The sequence below is a fragment of the Phaseolus vulgaris genome, chromosome 2 (genome assembly GCF_000499845.2).
Source record: "Phaseolus vulgaris cultivar G19833 chromosome 2, P. vulgaris v2.0, whole genome shotgun sequence".
Taxonomy (NCBI): domain Eukaryota; kingdom Viridiplantae; phylum Streptophyta; class Magnoliopsida; order Fabales; family Fabaceae; genus Phaseolus; species Phaseolus vulgaris.
In genome coordinates, this window is record NC_023758.2 from 11,944,313 (window position 1) to 11,962,201 (window position 17,889).

Consider the following 17,889-nt stretch of genomic DNA (forward strand, 5'->3'; position numbering starts at 1 on the left):
AAAAATAAAGTCTTATTTTTTAATCATGGTTACTTTTATTTGGAATATTTATACCATTTATGGTACACATTCTCCCTTTCATTTGAATATATTTAAATCCTTATTTTCATTATATTTCTTGGAATCAAACTCAATCAATCATTATATTTTGATTTCTGTCTTCTACTTCCTTTACTAAATTAAACAAAGCATAAAGTCATATAAATTCATAACTACATCTTCAATGAAATTGCTTGAAAATAAAAATCCCAGTCTCACATATATAAATTGCTTAAAATTAAAAACTCTTTAAATTTAAACAACTCATACATAAAGAATCCACATTAAAATAACATTTTTGTTTATAAATAAATATTATAAACATCTTTAATTGAAAACGCTCTAGTGATTAGATATCAATATAAAATGATCTTGGAACATGAGTTAAATTTTATTCTTATACTAACAATCTTAAATTTTGAGAATGCCCTGAATTGAAATAATTGTTTACCTCAATTGGTACTTTTTACTAAAATAAATATTAACTAGAAATATAAAATAAGTTTTTGACAACAAAAAACATTATTTGTACATTTTTTACCATGACACTTCCCGAGTTGAGGAACTTAAGACCTATAGCAATTGGAGAAGGATACTATAAATATCTACTAATTGAAGTCAAGCAAATATTTAATAAATTAAGTTTTTATTTAATATTTTCTCTACAATCAATTTACTATTGTTGCTATTTCATAATTTTAAAATACTTATTATTATTATGAATCTTATTGCGACAGTTGATAAATTTGATTTAATTTATTAAATATTTTACATTATTACAGAAGAAGACACCTACGCCATACAAGTACATCATAACTTAATATTGTAATTGATATACAAATAAAAACTACGTATCTACCTAAAGGATACAAATTTTAATTTAATATAAATTGTAAATTGACGTATTTTTAACAACAATGATATGATCATGCCAATAAGAATTAGCCCAAGTGAAAACCAGCTTGGTTCGATTTACATTGGAATGGAGCAATTTCCATTCCCATAAATTTTTGTTAATAATAATATTAATGATGATAATAACATCATAAAAGCATTGTTAAAAATGAATTATACAAAATCTACAAATAAATGGTTTTAGAGAGAGAGATTACCCCACAAGTTCACTTATCGGAGGCCGATCCATGACAGCAGAAGCAGCCTTTGCATTGCGCTGCAACAATGGATCAATATCTGGCAACTTTGGAATCTGAACTAAGATATCAATGGTCCGGCGAAGGAGACGAGCTAAATCGCCATCATCCATTGCACAATCCATCATTATTTCTCTCCAAGTCAACCCAGAAGCCCAGGCCTCAACCATGCCACAAAACTGGCTATCCAAACAGCAAGTGATTGTCACCCCATGTTTATCCTGCAATGCCAATAAGGCATTTCTTTGTTCATCTAATAAGGTTATAAATTTGGTTACAGTTGCGGAAGGCTCGTAAATGTAACTGTTATTTTTCCAGGGTCGGACTTTGATACCCACAGACACTAAACTTGCGCACACTGCAGCGAGTTGTGGAGGTTTTAGATCTAGTAAAATTTTATTGCGAAGAACCATCGCAAGCCATAGCTCATTTTCTCCTCGAATTGCACCAGCGGTTTCACCAAGTGGAAATATGACATGTGTATTAATATCTAAGGCTCTGATTTCATGAATGACATTGCTAATCTGCATAAACTCCTTCCAACCTGAGGGTTCAATCTGTTCGATCCTATTAATCAAACGTTTAGATCTATTCTTCAGGCGCTTGATTTTCTCCTCAACAAACTTGACTGCGTCTAGAATTTTAAAATATTCTTTATAGCCTTCACTACGAGATATTTTTTTCTTCAACCGTGCAACTTTATTTCTCTGATCCTTGTAACATTCAATGGCATCTTTGTAATCTTGAGACTTTAGTAGTAGCTCGTCATTTTCTGACAAGCTACTCAAAACAGGAACATTTAAGCTCCAAGACCATGTATCAAGAGATCCTTCCATGAACCATAAACCACCATGCTCAGAGTGAGAAAGCTTATCCCAATTCATATCACCGTTATCAAGGAGAGTGCTCATAATTTCTCGAGGTCGAGCATCCCCTTGAGCCAATGGAACATTAGGAAAGCCTGTCCCATATACCGTCTTAACCCACTTTTCTGTAAATAGATACCAAGTGTTATCTGAACCAAGAGCCACATGATATGAAGGTTTAAGATCTTTATTCCGTGCAGCAGAATCTGCAACACTTGGCTCTACTTCTGCTAAATTCAATGCAAAAGAATCAACAGAAGTAATCATAGTTTTGAGTTTTGAAGCATCGAGGGAGTCAACCTTGCCCAAAAACACAGCAGGAATTGAATATTCAACTCCTTCAGAATCTCTATACTGCAAGCACAAAAATGGTAAATGTCCACTTTCGGGCTCCTCCAACAAAGGTTTCAGGGCAGACATTCTCTTTGCTTCCACCTGTTTGCGCAATTTAGACCGAACACGCTTTTCTGATCTTAAATCTTCCAGCAATTCTGCAATTTCCTTGTATTGCCGTGGTGCTAAGGCCTTCCTGGTTTTTCTATCTACAGCTTCATCAGTAGTTTCTAACATCAGCAACTTAATTTCTTTCTCAATTTTATCAAGTTCCTCTTTAGCAGCCAGCATTACATTGCTACTAACATAATTCCCAAAACTCTGCTCAACTAATTTCCTAGCTTCTTCCAAAGTTCTCCCCGTGGAAGGTTTCATGTTACCTGATTCATTTGACCACTGAATGGCTTTCACACCAGCAAGAAGATTCAAAACCATTCCATATGAAGCAGTAAACTGTGACACTAGAGGCTCTAGTCCAGCAAAAAGAACTTTGCAGCCCTCCTCAGCACCTTCATTAGTAGTTTGGATGAGCACTACATGACCACTTTCATCAATGCCTCTGCGTCCTGCACGCCCAGCCATCTGAAGCAGTTCGTTTGAGCTTAATGGTATACGCCCACTATCACCCCTTTTGCTGAGGGATGAAATAACAGCTGTTCTGGCAGGCATATTGATTCCAGCAGCCAGGGTTTCTGTAGCAAAAACAACCTTAACAAGTCCTCTTTGAAACAGCTCTTCTATGAATGCCTTCCACAAAGGTAGACATCCAGCATGATGTGCGGCAACCCCTTGCAAAAGTCCTCTTATAGATGATTCTCTGACAGCATCAGGATACAGCTTGCGGAACTTCTTCAAGGCTAGTTCAACCTCACTTGATTCACACTCATCTAAAAGTTTGCAATTTTCTAGATATTGCACAGCTGCATCACAACCCTTCCTGCTAAAAATAAACCAAATAGCTGGCAGCATATCTCTGGACTGAAGTTGCCATAATGTATCAATTACTTGAGGAACCTGAAAAAGATTAAGAACATACTCCATAAGAATGTATGCCCATTATTATAAATACAAAATACATCAATCTTATTTATTCAACAAAATAAGAGTGCTGTTAGCCCAAGTGGATATCACAACCTAGATTGTACATTCAATATTAATGAATGATTATTGGATACATAAAAAGGAGTAAAAATCCCATGCTACCACTTCAACATGAAGATAGTAAGTTATGAAAGACGGGGAACAGATGTCCCATATAATCATAGAGTACGGAGTGTAAAGAGAATTTGATTCCGAGGCCTTACTTGTGATCGACGAATGGCATTTATATCATTCTTTGAAAGAGAACGTTGTTCAAACATGCTATCATCACTATCGTAGCTAAAGCGTGATCCCCGTTTCCGGGAATTCCTTTTTCTAGACCAATCATCCTTGTAAGCTTTAGCCCCTGCAGCTTGAAGTTGTAAATAATTGAATGACAGCTTCCTGCTTTAAATAAAAGAAGAAACTAAGTTTCCATTTTTATTCGATTCAGTAAATAAAACAAGATGACAATCTCCATTATTTAGTTGTTTACAGTTGCTAAAAAATAAATAATTCATAGCAGTTCACTTTTGTTGCTATCTATATTATATCAGAATAGTTATATCCTTCACATTTTCTTTTTGAAAGAACACTTGATACTTGTATATTCACTATAAAACAACCATTAATCAATTCCGTAGAACTGTGCAGTTATCATTATGTTAGTGTTCTCATATTGATCATATCAAATATATAAATAACTATCACAATCAATAGTACGAATTATGCCACCAAAGCTATTGCTGCAGACCGCCACCACCACTGACATTGATGTATTGTTTGCTTAAACAATTCTATACGAACATTGATGCTGCAACAATCACTACCACAGTCCACAACATTGCTTGATCAATCACTAGTTAACAACACTAGTACTAACCTAAATTGGATACAATGGTAGCCTTTTATGCAAAATATCTCAGGGATATCAGCCCTTGCCTTATTAATAGACAAAAATTCATTCAGTTAACCTTGTCAGCTATTGTTATTGAAGCACACTATGCATTATACTCCTGCACTTCAGAGCAGCCAAATCCATATTTCATGCTAATCCAAGCCTCTTACCATTCTCGTCAGCCCCATATTGACAATAAGTGTCACTGTGGGCCAGGAAATACTTGGAATAATCACCTTTGAACAGCAGCCTTTAACATATCATATGATCAGCATCCACAATTCAATTATCTAAATTTCAGTGTCGAATATTTAGTTCTATCCCATAACCAGACATCCTCCATCGTATGCATATGTTAGGGGGAGTATTATGTGGAATTAGAAAAAAAAAGTTCACTTGGCAAGGACGTCATCAAACTTAGTGCTTGTTTGGTTTCACATCAGATCAAGTCAAACGTGAATCCTCTACCCATATCCGAAGGAATCTAATTTGAGTAACTTTAATTTGTCACATCCAAAACTAGATCTGGGTTTTCAAACGCCAAAACCAAACATGCACCTGGGGCTCATAAATAACAAAAATTGATTCTTTTTGCTGCTTAAATTGGGTTTTAGAACTAACCAATAGTAGGTCCAATATGAACACTTACACATACCCAAAAGACAGAAAGTATAACTGCCAGAGACCAACTTCAAACAAGTTTGACTCTTAGGCCATTAGCAATTCCAATTACCATGAAATTCTAATGTTGTAAAATGAAAACAAATAGGAAAGTTTACCGATAAAAAAGGCTTTTACAGATATAGAATATATATGTAACACATAACAACTAAACTGAATAAATGCAATGAGGATCCTAGATAGCACCTGTTCATATGTGTTCCTTTCTCGTCAAGAAGTGGTAATAAGGAATTCTTCATAGAGAAATGCCAAGTCAATGGAACTGGGCGTTTTGACGATGTTACCAATTCAGTTTCACCATGAATCTGAAAGCCAAAACATTTTGCAGAGGTTACAGCCTAGGTAGATAACCAAATAAAATTAAAGAAAACTATATTTAATTTGCTGTTTGAATTCTTTCACTAGATACAGTTCCATCAGTCAGGGAAGATGAAACTGTACTGAACACAATACCTGTGATAAACTTACATCACACAACATGAAACCATAATTATAGAAGTCACTCTAAAGGGAGCTAATTTTACATAAAATGACGTAATTTATTTAACTAGTCCTTTCTCCCCAAATATAGCATGAAAACAAATTTAATAAATAAAGTTCAATAACAAAGCATCACATTAATTGCAGAGTTCAGGATCCTGTACTTGAAAAATGGATAGAATATTAGCAATTTCAAGCATTGAATCTATGTTACATATCCCGAACTGTCCAAAAGTCCATCAACATGATCAACTCTATAAATTCCTTAAAAACAATATTTGGCCAGGGAAATATTTAAATGAATTATCTACAATTAAAATTTACAGATGTTTCCAATTAAATTGTGAAAAATCTTTCATGCCTAAGAACAGAAAAAAATCTTCGATGGTGACATAAGCTTTATGCTGAAACTGATGTTACATGCTTGACACTTGTCAAATTTAAGCAGGTTTTCAGTCCCAATTTGAAGCTTGGCATTTTATTAAATACAGTACAAATACATAAAAATAATACAATACCATCCATAATCTAGATGCTTCAACAAAATTAACATGTCATTATCCTTGATTGTAGGACATGAATATTTTTAGCTAAATTGTAAGTTTCATTTCGTTGTCCTTCATTTATATATTATGCAGGGTAACTGGTTCTCTAGTGATCCGTTTCTTATCTTACATCACCAGCACAATCTGAATACCTGACCAATCCAGCCAGCCAACTCATCAGGATTTGCAACAGTTGCTGACAGGCAAATTAGTTGAACTACTTTTGGGCAATAAATAACCTGCAGATTTAGTCCAAACATGCATGAATAAATAAGAAAACTTGAGCAACTTATGTAACATGCAAAAGAGAATAACTCATGCTTACAATCTCCTCCCAGACTGTACCGCGAGATATGTCACTAAGGTAATGAACTTCATCCAAAACAATCACATCAACATTTACAAGTCCATGTCCAGAAGAAACATTACCAACACTGCAAGAAAAGCAGCAGTCAATAATTACTCATGTTCGCAAATGTTGATACAAATGACAAATTATCAACACCGAAAGTAGAGGAGATAGGATCAAAGAATCAATTTGATAATGTGCCATCCTGGGCCTATCCGGAATTTGGGAAGGCTCATAACTATGTGGGTATACGGAAAAAAATCCATACGGGGTATGAATCTCGGATTTGGAACGTCCTACGTCAAATAATGACTGAAGGTAACATCACGTGACAGGATTGAGGCGATAAAGAAACCACCAAATAAAATGCAGCAATCATCCTAAAACCTTGCCTATACCCAGAAAGGGGGATCACAGGAAGTGATTCATTTGATCTCAGCTATATTCATGGAATAACAACCCTCTCAAATCACAATTCTAGTAAAAAACCTACAATTGACCCTTAGAAGATAATCAATCTGTTTTGCTGTTATAGGGACTTTTCAGTTTTTATTCAAGGCCTAATAAAAAGGAAGGACATTAGAAGAAAAAGGGATCGAATTTTATTTGGACCGGTTCAAAGTTCAAGGAGAAAGATAAACTCTTCAAACTTAATATAATCCAGAAAAGTCTTTGAGCCAGAACAGATAATAATAATAATAAAACTTCATCTGGGAACAAATAACAGTGACGATGACATTGTCATAATCAAATTGTTAAACACAAGGTTAGAGTCTGTTTGTTTCAATACGAATGTGAACTTTGAAATGTTACATTCCCAAGTTTTTCATAAGCTTTAAAAAAGCACTCTTGGGTATTGTTGATTCCAATGAAAGTAGTACTATCTTGTTTTACTTTATATTTAAATGTGGAGGGCTGGGTACATTGCAATTTCATGGGTATATATAGTAAATTTCATTTCTATGCTACCTATTAAATTCCATTCCCACTTCTACTTTTTTTAAAAGTATTTCTAGGAATACTAAATTCCAGAATTTACTCACCAATCACATCCCTGACTAAAGTATTCTAGGGGTGTCACTTGGAAATGTAATAAGATAGCTTAAAAGAAAGCTCACCGAAGATAAAAATCACTGGATATGTATACTAAACTTCTCCTAGCTCAAAACAACAATGCAGCAACTACTTCTAACTTCTTGTGCAACACGACCTTCTCAACTTCCTAAGTATCTCGCACCAGCCTCATCGATATAGAGCTATTAATGAAATTGGAAACTACACATTACAAAACCACAATCCCCAACCACTTCTACAGCACAATAGCAAAGACTCAAGTATCAAATAGCTAATTTCCCCATATTTGAATGCAATGTACCTCTGATACAACATGTTGCGCAATATCTCCGTGGTCATAATCAAAACCTGAGCATCCTTGTTCACGGCAGAATCACCCGTAAGAAGGCCAACATTACTGTCACCAAAAGTCTCACTGAAAATCCGCAACAAAAACCAGCAACAACTCAGCTTCCAAATAAATAGTATAGCAGTAACTCTTCCTCACATTTACACACTGACCAAAGCAAAACACATCAAATGCAGATTTTAATCATTGCACACCGAAATTCGCGAAACTTTTGATTGGACAACGCCTTGAGCGGCGTCGTGTAGAATATTCGCCGTCCCCGAGCCACCGTGGCCACCGCCGCGGCTTCCGCAATCAGCGTCTTGCCGCTGCTCGTCGGAGCGGAAACCACCACCGACGAGCCTCTCAGAAACGCCAGTATCGCCTGCCGCTGAAACTCAAGCAAACCAAAAAAACCTCATCCACACACGTTTCAATCCGAGGAAATTTCTCGTAACGAAGAGGAACACACGTTTAACGAACCTGAAACTTGTCGATGCGAAAGTCGTAGACGGAGACCAGCTCGTCGACGTCGATGATATCCGCGCCGAACTCCCTGACTTCGTTGCAGAGCTTCTCGACTCTCTGCCACTTGAATCCGTCGTGGCGAGCGAACACACCGGCATCGTCGTCGGGAGCATCAGCGGATACGTCGTCGTATTCGTCGGCAGCAACGTCATCGTCTTCATCTTCGTCTTCTTCTTCATCGTCATCTTCTTCTTCGTCGTCCTCCTCGGCGTCGGAGAATGCGCGAATGGTTGAGGTAGGGGACTTGAAGGAGAAGGAGGCACGGAAATTGAGGGAAAGAGGAAGGGATCGAAGGCGAAGGAGAGAGAAAGAGAGTGTGGTGTTTGTTGGAAGAAACGGGAAAGAAGAAGAGGAAATAGAAAAGGCGTAACGTGGTGGGAGTGAAAGGATGAAATGAGTGTTGGTGGCCATGGCGGGAGAGGACGGATTTTGGATACTCCTTCTGCAATATTTCTAAATATCCAAAATCACATGAGGCCCAGTTTTCATTCATATTTTACTTCATTGTCTTTTTTGTCCTTTCACTACTCATTTTATCCATTTCTCATACATATCTGCTAAAACATTAAAAATATTTGTCTAACAACAATAGTGTATTTGACTAAAGAATCGTTGCACAATGTTAAAGCCTTTGAATTCATCACATCTTTACTTCACCCTTCAACACAGTCTTTTTGACAAACAATGTCATTTTTCTCTCTTCCATTTGCTTCACCCTTCACTTATGCTTCTCCATTCTCTCCCTGCTGCTTGTGCTTGGACTTCAGGCTCTCACAGCTCCACACTTAAGTTGTTGAAGCCACTACCCTTGACTACAAGAGTTAAGCGACCCAAACACATTATACTTGTTTCGATACTATGGTGCATGGTGAATAATTTATCTCCTTCTTCTCTATGCTTGGAGTCGAGACTTGATTCTTGGACCACTCTTTCAGTAAATTTTGAGATTGATCCTTGTTTATGCTAAAATGAGAATAACGTACATGCAAAGATTTTTTGACCCTCATAGTTAACTAGATATATAGAGAGAAATAAAAGCATAATCAATAAACATATCTCTCTCTTAAACATTATCTTATTTTCTCTTAATAGGCCTGGAGATCAAGAAATGTTGATATCTAAGTGGTGTTATTTCCTTAATAACATAAATGTTACTTTGGGGATTTTTGATGTAGTTCTTCATTCTAGCATGCATTGGATTTAGAATGGAATGGAGATATGACACCCAATGGAATTTGAAGTAAATGTATTGATTTAGGAAGACTGAGAGGTTAGGCCAACTCACTTTAAAAGGTGCAAAAATGAGATTAAGGTGTCTATCCTATGAAGAGGCTAGCACATTTATTTATTGTGCTAGGGTCAGCCAAAAGAGAGTCAAATTCAAAATAAACCTTAGATATAAAGGAGCCAATGAGAGTGTTCCATGTAATAAGTCACACTCTTCATGCGTTCTCCATGTAAAGCACATGGTAATTTGTTCCTTCCTATGTGTGTAGCTACCTTAGAACGTCTATGATTTATATTAGGCTTAAGGAAGCCCAAATGTAACCTTAGATGGCTCATGCTACCTATTCTAACCATGTTCTACTCTTGGTCCAAATGTAGGTTCAAAACCTACACTTCTTAGCCCAATTATTTTTTGTTACTAAGCCCAATACATGACCTATGAAATCCTAAACTACTTTATACAATTATCTAAGCTAAACTTTGGTGGCCCAACAATAATGTTGTCTAGTCTCTTATGAAGTTAGCTGAAACTCAGTCTTCTTGTGTTCTTCTGACCCAAACTCTAGTTAATGTTTTAATGACTTGGAGGTCTTCTTGGATATGCTTTGTACATTTCTTCATCTTATAGTTATCCTCTTGATTGGGCCTACAAAGATAAACAAAAGCCCAATTAGGATCATATTTTCAAGTAAGTTCATAAACAAACTATAGGTCTTCATCCTCCCTATTATGTGGTTGTTTGTGGCTGGACGGTTTTCATCATCTCTTCTCGTTTAAGAGGATCTATCTTCATATCTACAGGGTTGATTCCAGACAACAGTGTTATTATTGCTTGGGACTTATGTTTATCCTCCAGGATCAAAGGCCCATCTAAATCAAACACCAAACAGATCAACTGGTATATTTACAATTTTTTTCAAGAAGAACAAAGATCTTCAAGGAATAATTAAGAAACTTTTGACTTCTAAAAGACATACTTATAATAGAAGTACATGTTTTCATAATAAGCTTTATTTTTATTTATTTATTATATCCTATGAGGTTGCCATTTTCCAGAAATTGTTTATTTTCTCTTGGCAAACCAACACAAGATTTATTTTAAGAAGAGGAGTTCAAAATTTCTTTTCTCTCTTTTTCTTTTCTCTCTCTTCTTTCTTTTTCTAGGTTCTTAGGAGGTTGTATTATTTATTTCTCTATAGTTTGAATTACCTCATGTTAATCTTTTTTAGATTGAACTTTTTCTTTCTTTCTAAGAGATTGTACTTTTTCTCTAAACTCTATCTCTTTTCTTATAAATTCTTTTTCTCTTGATAAATTTTCTTCCTATTTTTATAAGCTCTTTTATTTCTTCTCTAAGATGAAAGATTCTAAATTTCTCCGGCAAGAATGACATCTCATTCTTTCAAAACTTCATTTTGCCTTTTACTTAACGAAATATGCTTAAACATCTTTAAGAAGTTGTTTTACAAGAATTTTTCTAAGAAAGAAGTTTAGTTCAACACAGAAGGTAAGTTCACAGGAAAGGGAAGTGGATCACTATGGATTATTTAAATACCAAGTCTTTCCTAGTCATACCCTTTTCAAGTGCACTTCACAAATTTCTTTCTAAATAAAAATTGCTTTAAACACAAGTAAGATGCTTCCTAAAAAATAAAAGAAACTTAAAAAACACTAGAAATTAAGCTTGCAAAAAATTTAAACTACACAACTCTTAGGTGAGACTCAATGGCACCTTTGGAATTTTGAGACACATTCACCGTCTAATCGAATTATTAATCCACTAATTAAAGGTTTAGTACAATTACAACTCAAAAAAATACATCACAAAATTTTACAATTATAATATCCTAATGCTAATCTTCCTAGTGTTTGTCTCTCCTCTCCAAATCGTCCACTTGCTTGCTCTCCTTAGGGAATTCAACATTTGTTATCTATTTTTCACCTTGTCAAGTTGATGACTTAATCAATCACCACTCTTAATAACCAAAGATGTCATCCACTCAAGAAGAGGTTAAGAAATTAAAATTTAACAAAAGCTCAATTTGCAATTTGGACTTCTCAAATGGATTATAGATTTGACAAACACAGATTTTAGAAGGAATTGACAAGCTAGAATTAAAGCACACAACAAAAGGAATCACATAAAATTCTGAAACCTAAGAGAGGATCTAGAGTAGATTAACAAAACCAATCAACTAAGAAATTGTGCAATGTGACTTGCCAGATTTATATTTTTTTAATCAAAAAATAATCTGGTTTTAAAATTTTAATCCTCAAAATTTAAGATCATTTTCCATTGATTTCAGGTCAATACGGTAACGGAAAAAAATGATCAATGAAACATTTCAGGTTCAATGTGCTGGGCATAATGAAATTGCACTGAGATGTTTCAATATCTGGCTTTTCATATTTATGTTATTTTTTTTTCTTTTTGAATTTAGATGTGCCTTTTCTAAAGATTGTTCCTCACACCTTACTTGTTTCAGATCCATAACCGCTTATCAACATTCTTCAGATTCATCATGTAATAAATTTGTTTTCAGCCAAATTACAAAATATGAAAAATGATTAGTGAGAATCCTAAGGAATTTCAACAAAATTATGAAAGATGACTCAAGACATAATATAAAATCTAAATCTAAGAACTTTTTATAGATATATTTACAAGTATAGAACTCAAATTCAGAATTTAAAAACACTCAAATGCACACAAATTTTAGAGCACATAAATGTATGTTAAGAGACTCAGATAAAGCAAGGAAATAAAATGTGAAGAAATGTACTACACGGAATTGAAGACAATTTGGATTCACATGACTTGAGACAACTTGTAATTAATTTCAAAATCAGAATGACTCAAAATTAAATTGAATGCACCAATTAAAATTTGAAATAAAACTCAAAAACACAAAATCACACACGAAATACATAGTTGAAATCCTAAACTCATGATATGGAAAGTTCAAGGTAGAATTTAAAATTTGAATTGATTAAACCTCAATTAAAAACAAAATAAACTATGAAACAAGATCAAATATAGTTCAAGACAACTCAAATTGCAAGAAAACAACACGGATTTAAATAAAATACAAGGTAGAAGTAGGAGAATTTAACTTGTGAACCTCGACTATAATACTAAATGATGTAGCTCATCCTTCTAGTTTGCATTGGATTTTTGGATGTAGAATGGAATGGAGATATGAGTAGAAGGACCAAATGGAATTTTAAGTAGATGTAGTGGTTTAGGAAGACAAGTGTTTGGTCGTGCAAATTGGGCATCACAACACTATATTTCAAAGTTTCCTTATTGAGTGCCCAATAGGAAAGAGATGAAGTTGATAAGTGAGATTTGTGTAGATTAAGAGTGAAGTATTATCAAGGAGATACGAACGAAAATATACAAAGAGAATGATTATTCAAAACATAAACAAGTGATACAACGTATTGAACACAAATTTGAACTTTCCTTTATGAGCGTATGATATGAAGAAGGAAATGAATAATGCTAGAGAAGATATTAAAGTCAAGAAACATTCAATCCTCAAGTCAAATTTTCTTCAGATAAAGAAACTATTTGAGGAACAAAAAGTGGTTAAAGACATGAATATTTCATCAAAGGCAATATTTATCTATTGAGCGTCTAATACATAGAAGATGATGAACAATAAAGTAAAGGAAACATTCAAGTGCAGAATTGATTCTGGCTTCAAAGTTCAAATACATTCAGTTAAAGAAACATTTTGAAAAGCTTATATTGATCTGAGAACACGCAAGTTGCATCAAAGCAGAAGTTTCTATTTCAAGCATCTAGCATATTCAAGGAGAAGAACAACGTGAAATGTTTAAGCAGATATTCTAGTAAAGAGAATTAGAGCCTTAAGGTTCATATTTGAGGAGTATAAGGAAAGAATTTAAAATGTCTTACATGTTCAAGACACACAAAGATCAATCATAATCAATTGTTTCTATATTGAGCGTCTAACGGCTATATGAAAGAGTGAAGAATGCAAAGCTTTAATGGTCACATTTATGAAGAATGTATAAAGACCTTGAAGGTGATAAACACAACAACAAGAATACAAACAAATATTCAAAGTGTACCGAAACACTTTTATAGTTGTGTATCAATATTTGTGATATACATTCATTTTTTCCAGTGTAGAGCGACTTGTGAGATTGGGTTGTGAGCTAAACCATTGCTTCACAAATTGAGACAGGCAAGTGAAAATCCACAAAATCTCTTTTAAAACAATTGGCTAGAGATTTTCAATCACTATCACTTAGACAATTGCAACATGAGACTCAAATTTTGGAAGATAAAAAAAAGAAAGAGATGCCCATCTTGCAATATTGGAAGAAGATTTGAAAATTGTAAGAGAGAAAGATGAATACCTAATAAAATTAAAAAAATCTCCACATGCATCTAGTTCTAGGTCGAGTGACTCACATGCTGAGGGGGGTCTTATGCATTGTTTGGATTCGTTGATCGACTTTTGAAGCGAACGTGCGAGCGGATGACTTGAATGTTTGGATCAACTGATGTAAAGGAAAATGTGCAGACGGATGAGGGAGTGAGTCTTTATTTTTTTTCTTCCCTCATATATGCAAGGATGAGCGCGGATGAGAAGGTGCATACATGTATACCCTTCAAAGTTACTGTAACACCCTTATTTCTTTAAGTGTGTGTGCATGTGAGAGGTTCTTAAATTTGTTGAAGGTTGTGAGGTTGAGAAAGAGGAAGAAGAAAGCATAGGAAAAGCACTACAGGTGAGTGAAATAAATTTGTTTTGCTTTGTTGTTGAACAAAATTGATTTTCGTAATTATTATAAGAGAGAGAGAGAGAGAGAAAAAAAAAAAGAGATGACTCTCATAGTTGTTATAAGAAATGGATAATCAATTCTCAAGGCAAAATCGATTCTCCAATTGTGGTGAAATCAATTTTCATGCACTATATGTAGAAGCAGAATCCATTCTTATTATATACACAATATATTCCATTATATAATAAAATAAAATAATTTTCAAAAATATTAAAAGAATATAAATAAAATTATTAAACACTAATAATAATAAAATAAAATTATAATAAGAAAACATTATATATAATAAAAAAATGTATAGAATAATTATTATTATTTTCAAACATTATTATAAAATTATTACTATTATTTAAATTTGATGCAAAATTATTTTATATTTTATTTTTTAAAATTATGAATATTTCAATAATTTATTTCTATGTAATAATTTTCAATTTTTACATATATTCATTATTTTCCATCTAAAAATTATTACAATTATGAATATTATCATTTTATTTTTTAGTTGAAACTGAAATTTAAAAAAAATACCTCATATTTCATTATTCAAATATTTTAAAACACAAGGGTAAATTTGTAAATTTACATTTTACACCTTTAAAAAAAATTATAATTCCCTTTCAACCATCACATCACTCACAAATTTCAATAAATCATCCTCACAAATTCACTCTAACATCCCTCAATCCAAACAACCTCATATATCCTCACATCTTTTCAAATCCTTGCACATTCACTCCCTCAAATCCCCACAAATCTCCTTCTTAATCCAACACATCCTTAGAGTTAATAAATATTATCAACCTCCACCTAGAAGAACTAGAAGAGAAAGCCAAAAGGAGACTATGGTAGACTTACCTCATTTTTATGGAAAGGAAAATGTTGAAACTTACCTATATTGGGAAATGAAAGTAGAACAACTTTTTGCTTGCCATCATGTTAGTGAGGAGAGGAAGGTACCCTTAGCCACTTTAAGCTTTCAAGGAAATGCTATGTATTAGTGGACAACCCTAGAGAGAGATATGCGCCTCCACAAAGACCCTCTCATAGAATATTGGAATGACCTTAGGGGAGCCTTGAGACGCCGCTATATTCCTTCTTACTACAATAGGGAGTTAATGGACAAGCTCCAAAGACTCCAACAAAAGAACATGAGTGTAGAGGAGTATAGGCAAAAGATGGAGCTTTACATGATGAGAGCCTCTATTGTTAGAATAGATGACTTTAAACTAGAGGGGGGTGAATTGTTTAAAGAGGATTTTCATAAACTTTTAAAACAAGAATGAATTTATCTCAGGAAACAATTGATTCAGAAATCCAGTTCGCCAAAACAGCAAGTAAAAGTTGTAGTACCAAAAAAACAATCGATTGTTTCACAGAAACAATCGGTTGTTTATACCAGCAAACAACAAATAAAACTGAATTTAAAGAGTTAGAGATAGAGAGATTGTACACAGTTGTTTATACTGGTTCACTCCAAACCCAGAGCTACATCCAGTCTTCTCAGAAACCCTGAGGAAATCCACTAAGCAACCACACCTTGATCACTTACACAACAACCAAGAGAATGACCTTGAACACCTCAAGAAACACACTCTCCGTGGCCAACACACCTACACCAAGATTGTTGATCTTGATCCCCTCAAGAACACACAGCCAATCTTAGCAAACACAGAAACGAAACTTGTTTCACAGAGAATACAAGGATTATACTTGTTACAGAAGATAATCTGAAATCAATACAAGCAGAATCCTAATCCACAACTTTGATCAATCACAAACTCTTTACAATCTCAGCTCTTTTAAAAACTCAAAAACTCTTAGCAAAAACTTGTCAAAGATTAATTGTCAAATCTGTTTTTCTGAATTTATTCAAAGATGTAGTTTGTTATCAAATCTTAACAAACTCTTAAATTGCATTAAAAGATTGGTCAAAGCATTTAATGACTGGAGCGTAAGCAGTTAAAACATTTAAAGCTCTGTCAAAGATAAAATAGTTTTTCTGTTATGGTCCCAAAACAAACAATCGGTTGTTTCCTCGAATCAATTGGTTGTTTTGGTTCTTAACAATTCAACCATTTTAAAATCAGTTTTCAATCTTTTTCTCAAAACACCTAAGTATAAACAATCGGTTGTTTCGACAAAACAATCGGTTGTTTTAACTTAGTTTGAAAACATTTTACTTTCACAAAGATTGAGATTGCTAATGCTTTAGATTTAATCAAAGGGTGGATTACAACATATAAACTACCCCAGAACTAAGCTAAACCAACACAGCAACACCAAGCACAACAGAGGCTTCAACATCCTTCAAAGGGTTTGGATTCTTCAAAGCTTGAACACCACTTGGTTCAACATCTATTAGGGAGGAAGAACCCACCACCATAGCTAGGTTCCTTAGTGGACTCAATCTTGAGATAAGAGATAAAGTGAAACTCTTGCGTTATATGGACTTGAATGACTTTATCCAACTTTGCATAAAAATTGAACAACAAATTTTGAGAAAAGGGTTAAGTCGCAAGGAGAGTTCTTACTCTAACTCTTATCCCAAGAAAGAGTATAAAAAGAAAAGGGAGGATAGTTTCTCAAAACATAAATCTAAAGAAACTCCCAAAAGCCTAGGAAAGGATGTGTCTACCCCACAAACCCGCACTAGAAACATGTAGCATGTAGAGGCCATGTAGCATCCCAATGCCCAAATAGGAGAACTATGATCTTAAGAGGTAAGGATGAATATAGTAGCCAAGAGGATAAGTCTAGCAGGGAAGAGGAAAAAGAGAAAAGTGAGGGAGCATATCCATGTGAGAGGGAATTATTGATGATCAAAAGAACCTTCAACAAATCAACCTAGCATGAAACATGAAACACAAAGAGAGAACATCTTTCACACAAGATGTTAAATTTTAGAAAACACTTGTTCTCTCATTGTGGATAATGGATCTTGCTGCAACTTTTGTAGCACTAGGTTGGTTGAAAAGCTTGATGTACAAGTTATACCTCACCTAAAACCTTATAAATTTCAATGGCTTAATGAAAATGGGGACTTAACTGTAGATAAGCATGTAAAAGTCAAACTTTCTGTGGGGAATTACAAAGATGATGTTTTACGTGATGTAGCACCCATGGAAGCCTGCCATATATTATTGGGAAAACCATGGTAATTTGACAAGAAAAGTACCCATGATGGTTTTACCAACGAGATAACTTTTACCCACAGGGAAAAAAAGTTTGTACTTTATCCTTTAACGCCTTCACAAGTGGTAAAGGACCAAGTACAAATGAAATTAAAAAAGAAAATGAGGATAAAATAAGTAAAAAACCTATCCTTGTGAGGGTGGATTGCTCATGATTCAGCGTAACCCTGACAATTAGTCTAGTCCTCTATCCGATTCACAAAGAGAGAATGTATTTCACACACGTAAAATTTTAGAAAATATTTGTTCTCTCATTGTGGATGGTGGGTCGTGCTATAATTGTTGCAGTACTAGA

The 17,889-nt window shown here is 34.2% G+C and overlaps 1 protein-coding gene across 1 annotated transcript; it reads right to left on the bottom strand.

Moving 5' to 3' along the window:
- Positions 1 to 944: 944 nt before the first annotated feature.
- LOC137810688 (DExH-box ATP-dependent RNA helicase DExH15 chloroplastic) lies at positions 945 to 9,166 on the bottom strand. Its single transcript, XM_068612076.1, has 8 exons — positions 8,308 to 9,166; positions 8,040 to 8,215; positions 7,798 to 7,911; positions 6,399 to 6,507; positions 6,226 to 6,312; positions 5,235 to 5,353; positions 3,694 to 3,874; positions 945 to 3,403 (listed from the first exon to the last, which is right to left on the bottom strand). The coding sequence occupies exons 1-8, from the start codon at positions 8,761 to 8,763 to the stop codon at positions 1,148 to 1,150; spliced, it is 3,498 nt and encodes a 1,165-aa protein (XP_068468177.1). The 5' UTR covers positions 8,764 to 9,166; the 3' UTR covers positions 945 to 1,147.
- Between the last annotated feature and the right edge of the window lie 8,723 nt (positions 9,167 to 17,889).

Bases quoted from the DNA above. Each gene is read 5' to 3' on its own strand.
- LOC137810688 (XM_068612076.1), bottom strand. From the start codon at position 8,763: ATGGCCACCAACACTCATTTCATCCTTTCACTCCCACCACGTTACGCC. The intron at 7,912-8,039 runs GTGTGCAATGAT...GCGGATTTTCAG, and splicing joins CAAAAGTTTCGCGAATTTCG to TGAGACTTTTGGTGACAGTA. The intron at 3,875-5,234 runs GTGCTATCTAGG...TATTTAAAGCAG, and splicing joins AAAGGAACACATATGAACAG to GAAGCTGTCATTCAATTATT.